The 22,712-nt window shown below is 42.0% G+C and overlaps 1 protein-coding gene across 1 annotated transcript in view; it reads right to left on the bottom strand.

Annotated features, from left to right (window-relative positions):
* Positions 1 to 19,748: 19,748 nt before the first annotated feature.
* The window catches only part of LOC147618284 (uncharacterized), a 40,534-nt gene continuing 37,570 nt past the window's right edge, over positions 19,749 to 22,712 (bottom strand). The window contains exon 3 of the mRNA XM_086774739.1: positions 19,749 to 20,411. Coding sequence (XP_086630865.1) covers positions 19,931 to 20,411 — 481 coding nt within the window. The 3' untranslated portion in view covers positions 19,749 to 19,930. The remainder of the gene's footprint in view (positions 20,412 to 22,712) is intronic.

Below are 22,712 nucleotides of genomic sequence, written 5' to 3'. Positions count from 1 at the left end.
ATTTTTAATTGGTCCTAAGCTAAACCTTAATCCTAAGTTAAATACGTGAAATCAAAGCTTATGCAGGTTATATTGCAATGTTTAATATCACTAATCCTAAGTTAAATACATGAAATCAAAGCTTCTACAGGTTAGATTGCAATGTTTAATATCTCTAGGCCTAATTGCTGGCTAAAAATAGTAATTTTTTTGCAATCTATATTTGGTCAATTTGAAGTTATAGGATTGTAGAGCTTGATCTCCCAATTCCACAACGATGGTCTGATATTTTCAATCCAAGTTTGGGAACCCGAGCTATGAGCAAAAGAAATTTCCACTCTAAACTGACCAAACAGTGATGAATTTGATTAGTGCTTAATTAATCATTGATTAATTTCAAATCTACCATTACAAAGTGATGATATTAATTTGATTAGTGCTTAATTAATCACTAATTAATTTTAAATCTACCATTACAAAGTGATGATATTACTACTAATGCAATATAATTAAACATTTTTTATTTTTATGTGATTAATCTCTAATTAATCTACATAGGGCACTTTTTACAATATACTTACATGGAGCTCAAAGAACCATGTCAACTCCATAAATCCATTAAAAGATCACGCAATAAACTAAAAAACAACCATACAATCCACTAAATCACTATCAAAACCACTCAAAAACAACAAATTTAAGCATAAATCAAACAAAACATCACCCAAATCCTTGGGTGAACCAAACCTTATCCTCTCTTTTCCCCTTCCTCACCTCAAAAAGAGTAGAAAGATATAAGGAGAATACCACATGGGCTAAGGAGGTCGCCCTACCTCCTTTTGGTAGTGATGCCAATGTTAAGCCTTTTTTACACAATGCAATAGGTCGCTACTAGGAGATGTACCCTCTCCACAGTGTGGCTCCAAAAACAAAGTATAGAAATCTTACCTTTGTCGTGGGGATATTTGTTTAGAGTTTCCCAAGGGAGGCTCTCCGACCACTTTTGTTGCACCTAACCCTTGTGCTAGCTTCCACTGTTGTCATCTACGGTGTTCGATGTGGAAATCCTTGGACAAACCCCTCATACCAAGAAGCTATGGTGGTATGAGACTTCAACCTACAAGGGCACTCTCTCTCTCTCTCTCTCTCTCTCTCTCTCTCTCTCTCGTTGTAGCTAAACCTTGTGATAACTTCCACTATTGTCATCTATGATGTTCAATGTAGAACTCCTTGGACAAAGCCCTCATAGTAAGAAGCTATGGTTGTATGAGACTTCAACCTACAAGGGAAGCCTCTCTCTCTCACACACACACACACATAAGAAAGGATAAGGCAAGAGAGAGTGTAGCACATAAGAGCCCTAATCTCACACAAGGGAAGTGTCCATTCTCATTAGAGAAGTTATCTTTTATATAAGTTATTAAGTGTTGGGTGATTTACCTTCATCTAAACTACTTATATGTGTGTCCTAAGCTAACTAATGTATATCCCTTTAATGCCAGCATTACTTAGCTTGTTCATCCCTTGATTACATTGCTATGAGTACAATAGAGTAGAAAAATTAATAGATTATTTACATGAAGAGCTAAAAAATTTATTGGGCAACTACAATTACAAAGTGACCCAAATGAATAGATTTGTTGATGTTGATCACTCGTATAATGACTCTGGTTTTGTTAAAATGTGTAGAAGACACCCATCAAAGGATGTTTGCCTCATTAACCCACCATTAAGAGGATAGTGTTTGACTAGTGTCCGCCTTGGCCGGACATTATTACAAAGCATCGAAAATTAGTATCTAGTAATGAAAATAATTATCGATGGGACCTACCAAAGTCATCCTCCTTATTAACCAAGGAATTGGTTAACATGACAATAAAGTTCATAAGGACTAAATGAATTTTTTGTTATTAATTATGATCAAGCATTTATTCATGTCATGTCTTCTAAGAATTTTCAGGTATAAATGAGGAAGATATTTCATTCATAAGCTTAAATGAAATTCTCAAAAACTTAAAGGAACCAAAGCTAGCCCATGAAAGATAAACAAGATAAATATTACTCTCATTGATAGATTAACTAATAATCATGCCTTAAAGGAAAATATAATGAAGTTATATCAGCCAAAAAGATACAAAGAATCCAAAGAAAAGAAACATTGGGAGGAAGCATTCAAGCTAACAAAACTTAGGTGTAGGTAAAACAACTAATATAGTAAAATTAAGTGATAACACTTTGGCGAACCATGATGTTCTTCTATCTACTCTGTTTATGTGTTGTTTACTGGTGTTCTATGAGTATGATTTTCCTTGATTATGGTTTCCTAGGTCGATGTCTGAGCATGAGAGCTTGTGAGGTAGAGTTTACGGAGGTGGCAACTACATTATTGAAGGTTATTACATCATCTCCTTCGCCCAATTTTAGGTATGCCTCCACTCCGAGTGGTTCTTCCATGGAGGGGGATCATGAGGGTCTTCCTTTCAATACTTTGGCTGATGTGGGTGGGGAGGATGGCATAGTGCTGCCCAACCCTCCACTCTCTCGGTGTTACCTCATTTTTGGGCTCCTCTGAGTTCATTGGTTCCATCATGATACCCCCACCTATATTATTTCATCAGTACATTTTGGATGCACGGTAGATGCCAATTGCACTTTCTTGTCCTACCTTTGGTAGTTTCAACCATGGTAGTTAAATACCATAAGTTCTTGGGTCAACCTTTAGAGGATGCTGACGCCCATATTATGCTATTTGATAGTGCTTTATTATCATGCTTATGTGGGTGGCTTAGGCACTGAAGAATTTCTTTCTCAGGTTCTAAGAAGATAAAACTTTAGTTTATGTCCTTGACAAGGTGTCTTGTATTAAATAGAAGAAGTTGAATGTAGAGTATTATGTGGCTAAATTTCAAAAGTTGATTGAGGCTGAATGCTGACAAATCGGCCTGCATAGTGGAGCGATGGAGGTGCTCAATTCTCATTTTGTCAAAGTGCTGAATTTGGAAATCAAGAGGTCTTTCTTGTAGCACGAACTTGGCTGCTACTCCAATGGAATAGCTACTTGCATAAGAGTCTTCCATTCATCTAATCCTTTAGGTCCTTCCATAGAATTGCGCATTGGTACTTGTAGAAAATCTTGGTGAACTGCTTCTTTCGGGTTCTTCATCATCAGACTCATATGAGGGGTCTTAAGGTGATTGTTCTTCAACGCCTGCTCCGAGTCTTGCATCCGCCCAATCCTTTAGGTCCTTCCAGATAATTGGGCTTCCTAATTTGCTATTGCTCTATAAGAGTAAGGAGCCAACAAAAAATATGGACTTGAGATGAGAGGAAGGCGGTGAGTCCTACTATGTCTCTCATGTGGTGTATCCAGCATTATCACTCACATAGCTATCAAGACCATTAATGGTATATGGAATGTGTACATGCCCACTTGAGTTTGGAACTCTTTTATCATCTCCCAGGATTTTGGAGGCAATGAATTCAACACTTTTGTCCACTTTGCCTAAGCCATGTTCCAAGTCTCCTTGTGTTGTGAAATCTTTCTTCAATCTTCTCTTGAGTAAAGTGAAATTGGCATTTGTGTCGTTGAGGTTTACCATCCAATTGTGCTTGGCATGCTCTTACCAATTCCTGAGCTACTTCTAGCCTGCTTTTCTCCTCAATTTAGTTTAGATATTTTGCCAACCTTTTAGGAAGGGTGCTAGGGTCTATGACTAGTTCTTCTTGGTTCATGGCGGGCCGAGGATTCAATACCTCCTCGGAAGAGGATGAAAAGATGTTGGAAGTAGTATCCTTGTTTGAACCCTCTTGAACTGTCACATAGTCTTCCACTTTTCCTACTTCTTGGACCTATGTCTCTTGATTCTATGGGTGACTAGCATGTTTTGAGACTTCATCGATTGGTAGAACTTGGACTCTATGCCCTTTGAGTACATGGAGTTAAAGATTTCCTAGCTTTCATCGAGCCCGAGCTAGTCTCTATACCCTTTGAGTAAGACCTAGACATTGTGGCCTTTGACCTAGGTTTTGTGCCCTTCGAGTAGTACGGAGGGTTGAAGATTTCCTAGCTTTCATTGGTTTGTAGAACCCAAGCTTAGTCCCTATGCCCTTTGAGTATGGGGAGTTAAAGATTTTCCAGCTTTGTATCCACCACACTTCTCCTACTTTGTATCTATGGCTCTCCTCCTACTTTGCATTCTTATCATAGCATTGAGAGGATAACCCAGGCTACTCTATGTGCCCTTTAAGTATGGGGAGCTGAAGGTTTTCTAGCTTCATGAGCAGCTCTCCTCCTACTTTGTATTCTTGTCATAGCATTGAGAGGAACCATATGTACCAGCCCATCTCTAATGCTTAGCAAGTTGATGCTCATAGCTCATGTACCCCGGGTGAGGTGCATTAGCAAGCATGGGCCTTGCTGGTGTAGGTAAAGCCAAGTGATGAAAGGGTGGAGCTGGTGTGTGACTAGTGGTTTCTATGGGTTGATTCTTGTAGCAATGATGTTATCATGGTTTTCTACCCTCATGTAGTATGAGAGCAATGATAGTATCATGGTTTTCTACGCTCATGCACTATGTGCACCAGATTCCTCCTTGTCTGGGTCTTAGGTGGGGGCATTCTGTGCTTGAGTGGTTAGCACGACATATTGGACACCAGTCCAACTCATGTTTAGGGTATAGATGTGGTTGTCTCGTGTTGTCTTTTCTCCATTGCTCAGTCATTTGTTTGGTGCGTGAGTGTGGCTACTCGATCTTTTACTACTAGTGCAGCCTATGGTTCTTTCCCTTTACCACCCACTGACCTTTGGAGGCACTGTACCAAACGATGCTTCATATGGAGTTCATTTAGGGACATTCCTTGAAGTAATTCTCATGAAGTTATCACATTTAAATCTATGGCACTCCTACAACATGGCTTAAAGTTCTTATGTTTTTCAGAGTACAAGGCATTATGAAAAGTTGGGTCAAGGAATCCTTCTAGCAATCTTCTAGTTAGCTGCTCATCACATAATTTTTCTATGTCAACACATTGAGAGTGGAGGTATCTCACTTTATTGATGTAGTCTCTAATTGGTTTTTTTCTCTAGTCTCGCTTGACATGGCAGAGTTGGTCAATTGGGTTCCATCGGGTTCCTTGTCGGAAATACCCGATTTTGAATGCGGTCTTTAAGGTATCAAAATCAACCTTGTCTTCTAGTTTTAATGATCAAATTACTGTCGTGCCTTCCTTTCCATGGTGAGGTTGAAGGAACTCACCCTTAACAGGTCATTGGGTTGACCACATGTATCACACATTTGCTCAAACACTTCCAAGTGTGTAATGGGATCTCCCGTCCCATTGAATTTTGGCATTAACTTTGCAATTTGCATTTAGTTTGATCCTATCTAGCTGTCTAGGGTTTGGTACCATTGGTGGTGGAGTTGCTATGAGACGAGTCATGTTGCTACCCCCTCCCTATTTGTGTGCCTATTTGTGCTGCTATCCTAAGAATATCTTTTGTGGTTAGTGCAGTTGGTGATGTTGTAGGTGGAGGTTGAGGTAATGGTTGTGAGGGATAGTATAGGTTCTGGTAGGTTGGTGGCGGTATAGCATATCGGGAATATTATGCTTGCCCTTGGGGTACTGTGGAGGGTAGTCACGTAAGGTTGGGTCATACGGATGGAGGCTCCTACTCCCTAATGTAACTACTGTAGTGTAACCAACAACTTGGGTTGTTCCTTCGTCCCTAGTAGCTTGGGTTGTTTGTTGAAGCTCCGGTGGGCAAAATTGAACCTGAAACCCCCCACGTTATTGTATAATAATGCTATAAAGCCCAAAGATGCGGTAGGCCTCTAGGCGGTTCTGAATAATCCTAGGTTCATATTTTGAGAGCTAATTGAGCCAAAAGCTGTTGATGTAGCCGCTATCACTGTGGCTATGCTAGTTGTGGTTCTAGGAAGGATTAGTCCCTCCCGTACGGGTTGGCACTTATAGTTCTTGAACTAGACTACTTAGGGTCCATATTGGGAATGGAAGGCTCTATGGTTGGTCTTTCTAGCTACCAACAGTTTTGTATTTACTGGTTGGTTTTGTGATTCTCTGACTCCCGGGAACAATAAATGGAATAAATGCTGGAGATGAACATAGAGTCCAACACTACCTCTCAGCTCCAGCACGGTGGAGCAACTCCCATATGGGTCAAGAGCTAATCAATAGAATCTCAAGGAAGAGGTTTAGTGAAGAGGTCAACTAGGTTGTCCTAAGAGAGGGACAATACTCCAGGGAAATGATGCCGTCAGCTCACAAACAAAGTGAAAATGGACCTCAATGTGTTTGGTCCTACCATGAAAAAAAGAGAGGAGTCTGAAAGAACATCAAGATTACTCAGCATGTGCATCAACCATAATAGCTCACAACAAGTATCCAAATAGGCCCATACTCAACCTTAGTAGAAGAAATTGAGACTGTATCCTACTTCTTGGATCGCCAAGAAATGAGGCCCGAACTTCAAGTGACGCAATAACCAGAAGTGGACCGCATGGTATCTTGGTCACCTGCCCAATCAGCATCAGAATATCCAACAAGCTCCGTGCCTCCTCTAAAAAAGAGACCATAGTCCAAGGTACCAAATAAGGATCGAAGAACCCTGAGAGTGCCCTGCCAATGAGAATGTTGAGGAGTGGAAGAGAATTTATTGAGAACACTGACACTGTAAGAAATGTCGAGTCTGGTATAAGTCAAGTGAATAAGTTGGGCTTGGTATAAGTCAAGTGAATAAGTTGGGCTTGGTATAAGTCAAGTAAGAAAACCCACAAGCCTCTGTACTGTGTATTGCCCCTCAGAGATGTGAGTAGAATCTTCTCAAGAAAGCCTGGAGTTAGAATCTGTCAGCAGACAGGAAAGAGGACGGCACTTTGTTGGCCCAAATGTCTCTAGGAGCTGCTATAGATATTTGTACTGGCTAAGGAAAACTCCATCAGGATTTTGATAGACATCCATACCAAGAAAGCACTAAAGAATTCCTGAATCAGCCATCTCAAAAGTGAGATAAATCTGACCATAGCTGTTCATCAATCTTGGCAAGATGAGAGCCAATAATCAACAAATCATCCCCGTATATAAGACGATCAAACAAAGCAAAGCACCTTGAGTATAGACATAGAGATTACTATCTTCAAAGCATCTCTGCAAGCTAAGGGAAAGAAAGAATGCCTTGGGTGCCTATTTCAAAATATAAAGGGCTTTGTGCAATATGTACACGTTACACTCGTGTCTAGGAACCTGAAAACTTGGAGGCTGTTCAACATAGACCTCATGCAAGTTGCCATTGAGAAAGGAAAACTTGACATCCATATGATAAATCGGCCAATGAGGTTGAGCGGAGAGAGCAAGAACTATCTGGACAGTGGCGATCTAGCTATAGGGGCAAAAGTTTCCCCATAGTCAATACCCTTAATCTGAGAATACACCTTTGCAACCAATTTGGCTTTGTGTTTTTCTAAAGAATCATCTGCATGAAAATTGTTCTTAAAGACCCACTTGACCCCAATGACCTGCCTATGCGCAAAGGCCGGCGGTCCACAAGGCTCCCATTCCTTTCAATGAAATCAATCTTCACCTCCATGGCTTTGTGCCACTTAGGAAGAGCAAGAGCCTCTTTAGCTATTGTAGATTCATATGACCACACCACTTTACTCATCAAGGCTAGGTTACAAGAATGACGAAGCTGATGTAATCTCTGTGCTTGTGTCACCAAAGTGTTAACAAGATGATGAAGATCAACATCTAAGATGAGAGGCACGAATAATGGCTTCCAGCCAATCTTGGGGGCAATCCACAGGAGCAAGAGGAGTAGGAGAACTTGTGGGTGGAGAAACTTGGGGTGGAGAAGTTGAGGGGGTGGGGGTGTCGGGGAAGAAGCAGAAGGATGAGGGACCTCTATGATAAGCTCGAGGTGAGATCGAGAATCATCGCACAAGGGTTCAACAAAGTGAACATGGCACGAAATCACTAAGGACTTCCTCTCCAAATCCCATACATGAGCATAGTCATCAGAATCCAAACCCTGGGCATGAGCATAGTCATCAGAATCCAAACCCTGGGATGTGAAACTGAAGGTTTCTGATGTGTTGTTAAGTGTTGAAGACTTCTATGATACCGCGGGGTCGGCCACCACATATTTTGGCCTAAGCACACTAGAGAATTAATATTTTTGGCCTGAGCGCACTAGAGAATTCATATCTCTCTTGTAAAGGATTTAAGTCTTAAGTCGACCAGGCATTGCTACTAGAACACTAGCCAGTATTGACACTAGCCCAAACACCACCCCGACCAAAAACTTATGCCTGGTGGGGCCGGACCAAAGAGGAATTTGAAAGAGTAGCAGCCATGTGGCGAGCTATTAATGCAATGAAAGAAGAAATTGGGATTCGTGCTAAAAAAAGGCTAGCAGTTCAACCCTCCCAAGCGGACCCCATAGCTCCCACATCACCAACACAAACTCAACCAAAGGCTAACCCTTCAACCATGTCAACCAATGCTGGCCCAACTCCTAGAGGATCCTTAAGCACCTAGACAAATAGATTGTACAAGACCCAAGACTAGAAATACAACATTAAGAAACAAGTCCTAGAGGATCCTTAAGCACCTAGACAAATAGATTGTGCAAGACCCAAGACTAGCAATACAACATTAAGAAACAAGTCCTTATGGATTTGGCTTCCCAACAACTATATAGTATTAACTGGCAAGAAATCTTATTATTTATTGGGGTCTTCGAAAAAGGTGCTGAGAACTTGCCAAAGGTTGCCAATTACCTCATGAGCATAGTACAAAGTGCACGGCAAATATTGACATGTTTTATGTCTGCTCAAGAAACTACACCAACCAACTCTACCCTATCCCTAGTGGATCTGACACCCCAATTAGTTGAACCAAGCCAAATACCATTAAACTTTACAAATAAAAAATCATAGTACACCCAATCCACACAACCCTCAAAAGTAGCACTTGAAAAACAAATGCATGTCATAATGCCAAACTCTATAATGAATCTAGAACCTCAAGAGGTACATAATGACCAAACAGAGTCGTTAGTGCCCCTTATCAACAAGTAGTTCCGATACAACCTGCCTCAGAGGATCCAAAGAACTCGACAAATGTTGCTCCATCTTCTAGAGGATATCTGAGCACATAAACGAATGGGATACTCAAAAGTGTAGATTGGGAATACAACATTGAGGCCCAACTACTCAGGGACTTGTCCATGCACCAAATCTATGAAGTCCTTTGGCAAGAAATTGTGCAAGCTATATCTGGTACCATGAAACAAGATGAGCATCTTCAAGAGGTTACCAATTGCATTGCTAAGGTAATTCAAAATGAGTGACGCTTGCTTGCAAACGCCCTACCTACAATTGTGCCCAAGCAACAAGCTCAAGAAAATAAGGGAGAAACTAGGATGCCGGAATTGGTGAGAAGATCACCTCAAAGCTCATCATGTGCTACTTCTATCATGCCACTACCAGGATTTCCAAAAAAACACACTCCAAATATGCCTCCATATGAGGGGGATGGCAACAAGATTCTCACTACCAATGTGGCTATGGAAGCCAAGAAAAGTGAATTTTCTAACTCAAGCTCACAAGATATGAAAATGAATAATATGCCTAGCTTAACTGAGAACTCCACCATGGACCCACAAGGAGGACATATTACTAGTGCTAAGTGCTCAAATCCTAGTTCTATTGGCTCTTTAAACTCTTTAGTGGACATAACAATAGCTTTCCCTAAAGATAAGCCAAATCCTCCTCAATCACCTACTTCAAGCTCTACGGTTATTCAAAAAGATACCATTGGTACCATAGAAATGAACCTTGAGAAGACATCTCAAAGACCCTTGAGCACATGGACAGAAGGAATTCTAAAGGGATGATATTGGGAGTAAAACATAGCAACAAACATACTTATGGATCTTGTCACCGAGGAACGCTATCCTTTGGTTTGGTGAGCACTTATGAAAGTAGCCATTGAGGACCGTGGAGTCGAACCGAGTCTTCATTTGATGATACTGGGACTAGATCAATTTGTGAGTGAAAGAAATGAGAGAAGAGAGAAACATTGTTACTCATACCAAGAACTCTCAAGAGTTAATAAAAGCAGATGCACCTATAGTTTCTCAAGCCTCTAAGCAAGAGGACAAGCCATTAGCCAACTCATGAATTGCCTCTAGCATGACATCCCTGGGATTTTTGAGAAAGCCATCAACCTCTCCACAAAAGTAAGAAAAGGTCGAAGAACCATATAACACAAACATGAATAGAACTCTAGATGACATACTAGTTAGTGACCCATATGTTCCTTTAGCTAGTGAAACCATGACCATGACCACATCTTTGGTGGAAAACTATTGCAATGTTGCCACATCTTGGAATTCTAATCACACGAATGAGATTATTCCAAAAGTTGCTACTTCATGTGTTGAAGCAAGTGTGGTTTCAGCTACAACAGCTCTGAAACCAAAAAGAAAATGCATTGAATCGGCTAGTCCCTATGGGAAAGTGCTATTTAGTGCTTTGATTGATGAGGAAGTCATATACAACTTGATCTCTTTTGCTGCTTGGTGCTAACTAGGATAACTCAAGCTTGAACTAGGATGACTCAAGCTTGAACCAAGTGAGGCTAGAGTGAGAAATACTTGGTTTGTTAAAATTGACACCTATTGTGATAATGAGAAGCTTTTTGGTGACTTCCTAGTCTTGTGATATAACGAGAAATACTTGGTTTGTTAAAATTGACACCTATTGTGATAATGAGAACCTTTTTGGTGACTTCCTAGTCTTGCCTAAAGGTAACTTCAAAGGGCCAATCGCCCTTGGTTACAATTGGTTGACAAGTGCAAAAGGTAAAAGTGACTCTGCAAAAAAGATTGAACATATGGTAGAACATCCTAACTGGAAAACTCTGGTCTTTATGCAACCTTCAGTGAAGTTGCCAGCTCTCAAGGATGATCATAAAGAGGGATCTTTGCCATCAAATGGATTTCAAGCTAGTTCGTTAACACCCTCTACACCATTGTCAATGGAAGATTCTTCGACCTCAACTTCTCCATCAACTACTCCAAAAAAGAACAATCGAAGAGCTCATAAACGAAAACCAAAATGTGCAGTAGAGTCCATATATGAATCTACTAGGGAGAAGACTTCCTAAGAAGTTATAATGGTTTGTCCAACCATTGACCCCTCTCCACTAAGATCAAAGCTTACAAGAAGTAGGAGAAAAAACAGCAACAAATGGATGAGGGCAAGGCTACAAACTACTCCTCGAATCGGTGGATCCAAAAAGAGTTTTTACAAGCACAAGGCTTTTATAAAGGAAATTCTTGGATTTGGGTCCCTCAACAAAAACAAATTACCATCTTACCCCAACCCAAGTACATCAAGGTTTCTTCATCAAATGACCATAACCAATGTGCCCCAATGTCCAAATCACACTTGGAAGAGGAGACCTATCCGAACAGAGACTATGACAACTCCACCACCATTAGTAATTGCTTCACTGAGAGTAGACAAGGGCAAGGCACTTATGGATGTGTCTACAACATCCCCACCTGTCCGAACTTGGCTACCTAAAAAGATTTTGAGGGTACAACATAGCTCAAGAAGGGGGGAGTCAAACCATGCTTCAACATCAAGAATCCATAGACCCCCTTGCCAAGAGGCTTCTTCACCCATCAAAGCATTGACTCATGCTACTGAAATCCAACTCTTTAGTGCAACACCCCCTCACGAGGAAATAAACATGCCAGTACATCATCAAGAGTACCTAAGCAAAATTCAGTCTTATGAAAGCACATTGCCACCTCTTCAGTTAGATGTAAGCGCTTCTCAAGCATCACATGTGTACCATCACCTAGGCCTTCTCAACATAGCATTTGGAAAGGATGGTTTCATCAAGATTACACTAAAGTGAGTAAAGAAAAAACTTGAGGTGGTGACCCAAGGAGGTAGTCTCATCTTTCTTCAAACCCTCTAATACACCTTACTCCCAGACATTTCACCTCACATCGAGAGGGAGCTTGTTGGAAAATTTAATACCATAAAATTTGGTATTAACCCATGTATAGCATTAATACTTTGTACACAGCTTCAACATTATTTCTTTCTTTCATAATCACAAAAATACAAAAAAAGTAAAAAAACAAAAAAAATAGTAAGAGAAGAGAACACTAATCAATGACAAGCAGGCATGTACTTCATATCCTTGGCTAATTAGCATCTGTAGAGATTTTCTTAAGGATTTTTACAGGTATATCATGATGCAATAACAAAGTCTTCTACAACAGCAGACACCTACACAAAACTCTTCATTCTCGATAACAAGTAGTTACACAGTCTTTCACCAAGATCAAGAGCAAAAGGAGGATAAGCAGTGACTTCACGAGCTTCAAATTAAATAAGTGTATTCGAAACTAGCTCTTCATACATCTCTCTTTTATAATTCTATACTTCAATTGTTTCCTTGGAGAGCATAATTGTATTAAACTTGAGTAGTTTTCCTTTCTCTTAGTAGCTTCCAAGATGAATATTAATGCTAGCATCTTTTCTTTTAAATTATCCTAGTCTTACGATTCTGTATCTAAAAATAAAGTATGCCAAGTACTCCATTTTACATTTATTAAACCATCTCTAGCTGTATTTTAGCTCTCTAGGTAATGTGTGAGTGAAAAAGATTTTTGTTACAATATAAAAAAAAGCACCAAAAAAAGTAAATAAAAAAACACACAAAAAACCAAAAAACATGACCAAGAAGATAGCCATCGCCATGTGGAATCCTGGTAGGTCTTTGGAAAACTAGCAATGGTACCATAAGACTGATGCCTTGATTTCTCATAGAGTGGAACCTTATGTCCTTGCTTCACTAAAAAACTATCGGCGTCGGAGGCTCTTAGCAATTCTTGATATCCTTGGCAGGAGTCCCTCGGCCATTGCTTTGGTCTCCCACACGAGGTGGTAGTTTATCACTCTTCACTTCACAAAAGAAGCAAAAAAAAGACACACACTTTTATTATGTAAGTAATCGTCTAATCACATGCAAATTTACTTCCAGAGCTAACATATAGCTCTAAATGGCTTGTATGTGTGACATTGGGTTTAAAACTATGGTCATAACCATAGGCATATTTTTTGAACTCAGTTCATGAATCGTACACTTGTACCTATTTCTAAGTTAGATCCACATTAATCTTCGTCTTTGTAGCATCTTTGGAAAGTTTAACCAGTCTTATCTCGGATTTCATAACTGCTTGTTCAGCTATTTCCTTGTTTGCTAACTTCTGCTTATTGCTCAAAGAACATCTTACGTATTATTATTGTTGCCATGCAAATCATCCCAATGATTTCCTCATGTGACCTCAAATCTTCCTCAACCACATCTTTTGAGGACGGAATCTGCTTCAGAAAGGGAGGCATGTTAAGTGCTGTCGAAGACTTCTATGACACCACAAGCCACCACATATTTTGACATTCATTGGCCTAAGCACTACAGAATTCATATTTCTCTTGTAATGGATTATTTTACTTGTGTGATCGCTTCTTCTTGTAATGGATTATTTTACTTGTGTGATCGCTTCTTGTATATGAAATGCGTGCCATGGGTTAATAAGGTTAGAGTTACTAGCTAGGATAAGGTGTTTTCAATAGTGTAGGCAGTCTTGAATGCACTAGGATCTCATTTTTAACATTGGCCGACCAAGTGTGAACACTATGAGCCAATATTAACCACTCCAGTTAACATCATTTTTCAAGTGTGGTCACACTTCTTGTAACCTATCATTTTGTAACTTTGCAAAGCACTTATTGATAAAAGATAAATGGGATGATCGAGCTTACGGACTATATAATACCAGTCGTCGTAGGAATGAGCTAGATGTACATAGAGCTAGAAAGCCAGTTTTGGGCCACCAATTGTAAATGGGTGGCGATCTATTGTAAAAAGTGAGCTGTATATAAGTCATTTTATGGGATATGAAAAGGGACAATCCCATTTGTCTCAATTGAGTCTTTCTCTCTCTCTCTCTCTCTCTCTCTCTCTCTCTCTCTCTCTCTCTCTCTCTCTCTCTCTCTCTCTCTCTCTCACGTTTATGGTTGTATACTTGTGTTGTGAATGCTTGCTTACTTGATTGTGGTGTATGCACGGAGTGGATGGTGCTAACCCAGCTTCTCTTCTCCCCTCCCTTCTTTGGTCTTTCTCTCAAGATCCCTCTTACATGCACATTGGCATTGAGTGGAGGTAGAGCTCTCCACAGCTACCTTCTTCCTTTCTCATTACCTAGCTTATGGATCTCCACTTGGATGACACAAGTGGTGGTGGAGTGAACCCCTAGCGGCCTCACATAGGGGAGTTAACCCTCATTAGGGTTGACTAAACGCTAGTCTCCGAATCGACCCTTGCATGTCTTCATTCTCTTCTTCTCTCCCTCTCTTGTGCAAGGTAGTATGTTTTGATTAACATCTTTGGTACTACTACCAGGGATAAGCATTTATCTTATGGTCTCCCATACATTTCATTTGCTAGAGCCTTCACATTGCCCGGTTGGAGTGAAAATCCACCGGTTGTTGCATGTTGTATGTGTTTGTTGCTTGTTTGTTGATTTTGTTTACTCTTACCACAAAGAAATAGAGATCAATGGAGCATTGGAGCATTGAAGTCTTCATTGGATGTGGGAGACACAAGTAGGTGCTTGATTTTGCTCTTGAGATTCATGCAAATTTTTATTTATGTTCAACATTTGTTAGGTTTGCATAATAGCTTAATCTTCTAATTAATCTTAATTAATTAGGTTTTCTTAGGCATTCTAGGCATCATTAGGTAGCTAGGGACTAGCTCCTACAAGAATAAAAACTCAAAAAAACATTCGGGAAGCACTTGCATCAGCAAAAATTTGAGGAGGAGAGTAGGCGGAATTTTCACTCTGGAAGGGTTTCTGAGAAGCGTACAGTCGTACCCTTCTTAGTGCCATGGTCGTGTGGAAACTTTGCCATGCCCGTTCTATTTTCTCTAGAGAAAATCTTTTGATATCTCTAGTATTAAATTTGGCAAAGGGCATTTAAAAAGGAATAATCTGCATTAATTGAGCATAAAGAGCATCAAACAAGGCGTACAACTACACTATCAGGGAATCTCAGTAGGTGGCTGTCAGCACCTACACCATTAAAAATCTCTATAAATTGTTCCTTTTGAAGTGTACACCCGTGTCCTCAACAAACCGTACACCTGTACCATCTTGAAAGCGTAAGGTCGTACGTTTAAAAAAACAGAAAAATAGACTATCCACACTGCTATTCCACACATTCATGCACCTATGCTCGGGAAAATTGGTGCGAAACAACCCCTTATTTGACGATATAAAATCTCATGATGCTCCCTCGCTCATAAGGTCAGACCCATCGGTTAACACAACTTGGAGTCAAACGGTGCTAGTCTTTGACATCACTAGTGAGACTGAAGATCATCCCAACATAGGACGAGTTACTCCTGACCTAGAGACATGAGGACTAGAGACTCAGTGCATGGGCAGACCACTTGTCCTGGAGCAAGACCCTACCTCCCCTACCCATTCATAAAGAAGCCTTACTTCGAGGCTCCGAAATTTTATCCTGGGAAATGCACAGTCAGATGAGCCACATCCTAGGGAGAGAGGTATGGAAAACCAACTAGAAAGAGAGCCCACGCTGCCTCTAGATCCTAGAGAGAAAATAGGGCAAAGTGAGAGTAATTAAACCTAAACTCATCCACTAGTCTGGAGGGCCATGCCCACCTGAGGGGCGGCCGATTCTTACCAAGCCCAGAGACCAATGCTAAGAACCAGCTCTCCAAGGGCCCTAGATGTCCTATCAGAAAAAGGGCCTGTTTAGCCCCATCATATCAGCCTCCTGGGGCACCAATGTAGCAACAATACCACCTCGGGGAGCATATCCAGGGTACCATATGGGGCCATATGAAGCACCACCCAATTCACCCATGAGACAAGGACCCCGGATGGTCTACTATCCACCTGGCCCAGCTCCTTCACCTATTGTTTCCCAACCTGTACCATCTCCAACCATGGCAGGGCTAACCCGTGAAATGTTAAGGATAGCCATGGAAATAGGGAGGGGGGTAGCTACCAACATCACACCCCCAACACCAGCTCAGCTTGCATAAGGGCCTAGAAAAGAGCGGAACAAACCCACTAACATCTCTAAACTGATCACTAAGTTCGATAGGGCTGGAGACCCATGCCGCACTTAAGAGATGTTTAATCAAATCTACGAAGCCTTCGGCCATGTGGATGACCAAGTCAAGGTAAGTGCCTTTGGCCTCACCCTATATGGCAAAGTCTGCCAATGGTTTAGGTCTTTGAAGAGACAGAAGATAAGGCCACCTTCGAAGCCTTGAAAGAGGCCTTCAAGGTTGGATATACCCGTCAAGGAACCAGATGGAGCATTGTTGAGCAGTTACACAATGTCAAACAAAAGGATGGTGAAACTGTCCGTGTCTTCTTTGATGAAGCAAAGGGATCAGAACAATGGATGAGTGCTATGCAATCTAAATATGATGCTTTACTAAAAAATGATACTGGATTACATCAACAAGGCAAGATATCTCCACTCACATTGTAGTGCCAGAGATAAGTTCCCTGACAAAAGGCTAAATGGGAGATTTCTGGAAGGCCTAGCTGACGTGCCCCTACATAATTCTTTGTATGCCTTGGCTAATACCTCCTTCGAGAAATGTTGCAAAAGAGTGCTATGGACTTCAAGGATAACTTCAAGGGAACACGCTCTGGAGAACTCCATGAGGGTACTTCAGAAGCCTCATTCAAAACCACCAGCACCAGATTTGAGGGAAAAATCAAGGAGTCCACGTCAGGACAACACGTCGAACAGCTAGCCGCTGCATTAATGTAGCAAATGACCCAACATTGGAGAACCAGGCAAGCTCGAGATCGAGTTGGTCAACCCCATCTCTACCCTAAGAGGGACTTGGTATGGTGCTGCTCGATTTGTCGAGCTAACCATACTAACACAGAGTGTCCACATCTGCAACCCTGTCCCACCCTCTACTGCACATATTGTCAAAGATGGGGCAATCATGAAATCACAAACTGCTATCAGAAGGGTTGCTCAAGCCCGAGCTCTGCCTCAAGCTCTGCCACACTTGCAAATCCAAGGCAACCGTTGGCCTTGCCAGCACCTATGCTTCACAACACACCTCGAAAGTGGACCAAAGAGGAATCCTTAGGGTACCGTAGATGCCCTTACCACCCCCAGTACTCCCCCTTCAGCCCCCATTACCACAAGGCACACCTGTTTGTCAGCTAACCCTCATGGAAATTTTCGAAGAAGGGGACGAGGGGGAAGTTGCTGAAGGACCCACTTACAAGCCTCTTGAGCCGAATAGTCCACCCTCCCATATTTTAAGCCATTATGTGATGGAGGGTGACCACATATTTATCTGATATATTTTACTTAGTTGTGGGTAATTTTCCCCACATTTTTAGGCACTTTTTCCCAATCGTAGGTTTTTTCACTAGTAGTGGGTTTCTTCTACTGGTCAACTTGGCTATTTGTGACATACATAAGAACATGCCTTTTTCCATTTAATTCTTTCATCATTTTGCTCAAGTGTTGGATCATTGTTGGCTACTCCAAATCTCTCCTCTGCTGCCTCCGCTTGATGCCTTCAACCATTCTCTCACTGCCTTATGTAGTTCATATTGAGTTTATGCACCGTAGTGTTAATTTCTATTGAGTTTATGCACCACTATGTTAATCGCCTTGGTCCAAAAGGTGCAACAGGGGCATTTTACCACAAAGATCAACATGTACAAGCTCTTAAGGAGACTTAGCTCTCTTGTGGGAAAGGTTGTTGATGAGCGCTCGGCTAACCCATCATACAAGCTTCACATGCATCTCACATCTCTAAAAAATCTAGTAGGTGTGCCACAATCCAAAACTTTTGCATCTATTTAAACACCACGTAGCTCAAGTTCCCAAATCTCTCGTGCCATAGGTTGCTAGAGCCCACATATAGGCCTGTGCAAAAGAAGCTAATAGCTTATACAGAATTCTATGCCTTGTACCTTCCAATGCACAAGCCTAATGAAAGTGAACCCTCAAGTCACGCGCCTTGTACCTCCCAATGCACAAGCCTAATGAAAGTGAACCCTCAAGTCACGATTTTATGGGCTGCAACAATAGACAGCAAGTTCCTCTAAATATCTGACATTTGACAACTTCTTAGTATCACCATTACTTACACAAAAGAGATAGTACATATGACTTTGCTGGACATTTGGTATCATAGGATAGACTTCTATTAGTTGTAGAGAGCTAAACCAATCCTTTTGACTCGTCATATGTCGGGTGCCCCACTATTGATAAACTATGTTTAAGGCATATTCACACTTGTCTCCATCTAATTATAGCCCTATATGGTGGTGTCCTTTTTTTTCCCAAGAGATTTTACAGAACTATAGATGCCTACACAATATAAAGCCCCACCCTTTAGGTAGGCCATCTCCACCTCTCCTAGATCTATCTTGCATTAGGAGGCCACTAGGTTTAGGCCTATATTTTGCACTCCACCATTCAATATAGTCACACCAATAAAAGATGTTTTTACCCCAACTATTGGGTATAGATGCAATACGCACTACTACCGGAGACAAAAACACTGCATTAAGCAATCCAAGCTTAATTTGGATTACCGCGTCTCAAAGATACATTATTGAGGCTGTGAACATTAACTGGATTGCAAGGTTTACCTAAAAACAATCCTATTTAACCAAAACAGGAGCTTGTTAACTCTTTCATTAATGCAAGATACCATGCATGATATTTTTTGGCATGATTTTAATAGCTTTCACAGGCACTAAGTTGCCTCTTAACAAAGTTATGTAGAGTGGAGAAAAAAGACAAAATAGGTACCGCCGTTCTCTTCATACTTGGATGTTGAGACTTAAATACTTGTAATAAACACTACTTTTACTTCTTTTTCCTAAATGCCATTCCCATGTCTTTTCAAGACTTTTGTAGAGAAAAGTTCCCACTTGTAACATGAGGTTTCAAAGCTAACCCTTCAAGGAAATTGTTCTTGACACAAGCTCGCAAATCAGCAAAAAGTAAACACTCCTTGCAAAAACATGATATATTTTTTCAACATCTTTGGAATCACATTAAAGAACATACATGTGAGAAAAATAGATCCATATGTGTGTAGACCTTGAGCATTTACTTGTTCTAAGCTGAGCACACATTCTCAACACCCTCCCATAAGCAAACACCAAGTGGCCTAAACCTCAAATTCTGAGCATCTAGCACACACTTAAGGACAATCATGACAAAAACTGTCTCACAACATCAACCTTGCCACCGGTTAAGAAGGGGGGGGGGGGGGGGGGGGGGGGGGTGTGTGTGTGTGTGTGTGTGTGTTGTCCCAACCCCTTCACGAACATGCCATGAATTTGGCCCAAATCCAAAAGCACAGACTAACCAGCGTATCTAACCTTTTGTCTTGCACCTTGGGAATTGCATTTTCACATATGTTTCTTCCCGATACAAGTTATTGTGAGGATCATTCCCAATATTTTTCGCATTCTAAGCAAGTACCTTCCTTCAGATAAGTCCTGCTTGGTTTTCCATTAAGAGCTCTGCCTTGTTGGAGATGGAGTTCTCAAACAGCTGGATTTTGAGATAACCACCACCTACACCTTCACTAGTTGGCATCATTTTGGACTACACTTACAATGAGGTGAAGTCAGCGTTAACAAGAGACAGTTTGTGGTCATCACATTGCCCATTAAATGCAAGCATGGGCTCGTTCAACAAGCTATATATAACGTTGCATTACTATCACCGTCAACAAGGTGCTAGGATATTTCGACATTGGGATGGCAGTCCTCATTATATAAAATTGGGAAAGAATGACATTAGTCTTCTACAAGGGTACGGCGAGCTGAAACATTGGATCGTGTTCCATAGCGCCGGTTGCGTCTTTGGTAAGACATCAAGGCATTTGCATAATGGGTTTCATCTACTTCGGGCCAACATGCATCCATAAAGAACAACTCAGTGTAAGCAAGCTGCCATAGCAAAAAGTTGCTGAGCCTTTGCTCCCCACTTGTCCTTATCAACAAGTCAGGGTTTTGAGCATCCTCCATCCAGCTTGTCCCAAGCTCCTTATCCACATGAGACTCTGTTATATCCTCAGGTTTCAGCTTTCCTTGCTGGACATTGGCCGCAATTCGTTGACAAGCCTGGATGATGTCATAGCGACCACTGTAACCGACTGCAACTGTGAGTTTCAAACCGCTGTTTTGGGCAGTTCTTTGCTCCACTTCCTGAATCAATGATTGCAAGGACTCCGGGAGTCGCTTGATATCTCCAATAATGTGAACTTGTATATTCTCCCTGTCACCACAAAACAGCATTGACAATTTGACACATTTTGGTTCTATTAAATATTTTTCCGTATATACTTTAGAATCAAAAGGAAAATTCAAAAGTGAAAGTAAAACACATAAAACGTAACACTCGAACCATGGAAAAGGGGGTTTCAGCTCCCACCCCATTTGTTTATTTTGTTCTCTGTAATAGTAAGCATGCACTGAGATAAAAAGATATGATATTAGTTATTCAAAACAAGACAATATGAGATCAACCCTGCTCAAGGCCATTTTCATCACTCAAGAATCCTTTGTAAATCATTCTAAATTTTTCCACTGAGCCATTAAACCTTCCTCTGATTCATACATACACTCATATGAATGCCCAGGTTGATATGGATGCAGTGTGCTTACCAAAGACTGCCTGTGGCTGCTGAAAGAAATTTTAACTATCTAGGAAGCTCACCATGAATGGGAGATGGCAGAAATATGAGAGGAGATGGCCAAGATGAAAGAACAACATGCTAGACAGGTAGATGGAATGGAGAAAGAGATTGCCAGGCTGAATGGAGAGAAATCAGTCCCTCCATCCTCTCTGAACTTGCAGACCAAGGTGCAGATTCAGGAGGACATTGTGGAGACCAAAAGGGAGATTGAATGAGGGTGGGCTGCAGTAGTCAAGACAGAAGTTGAGTGGACAGAGGTCACACGAGACACAGGACACCACACATGCCCGCTCCAACAGCCCTCCTCTCAACTTCCCATCACTAGGAGGGATGGATAGGGAGGCACCAGAGCCCATCACAGTGGATACGGGAGCAAGTGGGCAAGTGTTGTCCCAAGTTCTCTTTCCGAAGTTTCGGCCCGTTCCTTACTGTGAAGAAGTTCAATGATGTCTCCATGAAGTTCAAATTGCCCACGTCTCATGGTTAAAGCCATATGTGTGCTATGGCAGCACATCATGGTTGGAATGTGCATCAGTTGGACATTGAAACCACCTTCTTAGGAAGCCTTCACCGATACATTGAGAGTCTCCCGGGTTAGAATCTCCTCCTCCAAATGATCACAGTGAACTGGTGACAGTGACATGTGAGCTCCCTGAACCCCCGCCTCTGTCGACTGTGTCGCCCCCCATTCTTCCTCCGCCCCCCTCCTTCCTCCCCCGCTGTTCGCCCCTGCTTCTGCCCGCCCCTCTTCCTCCCGCTGCTGTCTCCAGTCTGCGCCCCTTCCCCTCCTGCTCTCCTTGTTCGCCTCCCCTCCTTCCTCTGCCTCCTCCATTCTGCGCAGCCTTTGCTGCGCTGCCCTTCCCCCGCCCTTCTTCGCCTGTGTGTCCAGCCCTCTTCCCTTCCCCTTGCTTCCCTCTGTTTTTGCCCCTTTTCCAACCTCCCTTCCTTTCCTCTGCCTCCTTGCCTGCCCCTTCCCCTTGGTTCGGATTGCTCCTCATCCGGGTTCAAATTGGCCTTTTTCTTCGATTAGCATCATGGCTAATCAATCTCCCTCAGCCGGGCGAACCATTGTTTTCTCCGAAGCCGAGCTCTCGGTCCTCTATGCCGAAATCGAGAAAGACACCAAAACAACCCTCATTGCCAGAATCTTTGGATCTCACCCTTCCCGTCTCTAGGCTCGGTTTTTGGTCCTGGCGGCTCTGCCCTCCGACCTCGCCTCACACTTTCGAGATGTCAGGTTGCTTGGAAGAGGTTTCTTCCAAGTGGATTTTGATTCTGAGGACACAGCCTTAGAGGTTTTGAAGGGCAGCCCTTTGCCATTGGGCCCGAGGAAGATATTCTTTCTTCCCTACTCCAGCTGTTTTGACCCTGTTGAGGAAGACCGGAACCGTTTCCCGATTACTCTCAGATTCCCAAGTCTTCCTCGTGCATATTGGCCTATGTTAGAGGCCATCGGGTCTGCCTTTGGGCTGGTTCTTCAAGTGCCCCCCCTCCACGCCTTTCCGACATCTTCTGCCCAGGTGGTCACTGCCTCGGCGGATGCTGTTCCCAGGGTCATGGTTCTTGCCCGTGACATTGAGCTCTTTGAGGACTATGTTTTTGTGGCCCTTTGAAGCAACGTATGGAGATTGTAGGTAAACCTGATCAATGCCAGGTTTGTCACCAATAGGATCACTTTGCTCGAGATTGCCCTCAGGCTCGGGGTCGTAGGAGGCCTCGCAAGTGTGCTTCTCAGGCGCCACCTCCCTTGGTTCCTTCAGTCTGCTAGGTGTGGCAAGCTGTCTCTCATGCCCACCCCCTGGTGCGATTGATGGGAAGGCTTCCTCGGATCATGTACAGATAGATGATGTTTTTGGTCAGAGGGATGTGTCAGCTGATGC

This window comes from Cibotium barometz, chromosome 35, assembly GCF_041138505.1.
Source record: "Cibotium barometz isolate CiBa-2024 chromosome 35, ASM4113850v1, whole genome shotgun sequence".
NCBI lineage: Eukaryota > Viridiplantae > Streptophyta > Polypodiopsida > Cyatheales > Cibotiaceae > Cibotium > Cibotium barometz.
Note: the sequence above shows the minus strand (reverse complement) of the source record. Positions and strands in the feature narration are given on the sequence as shown.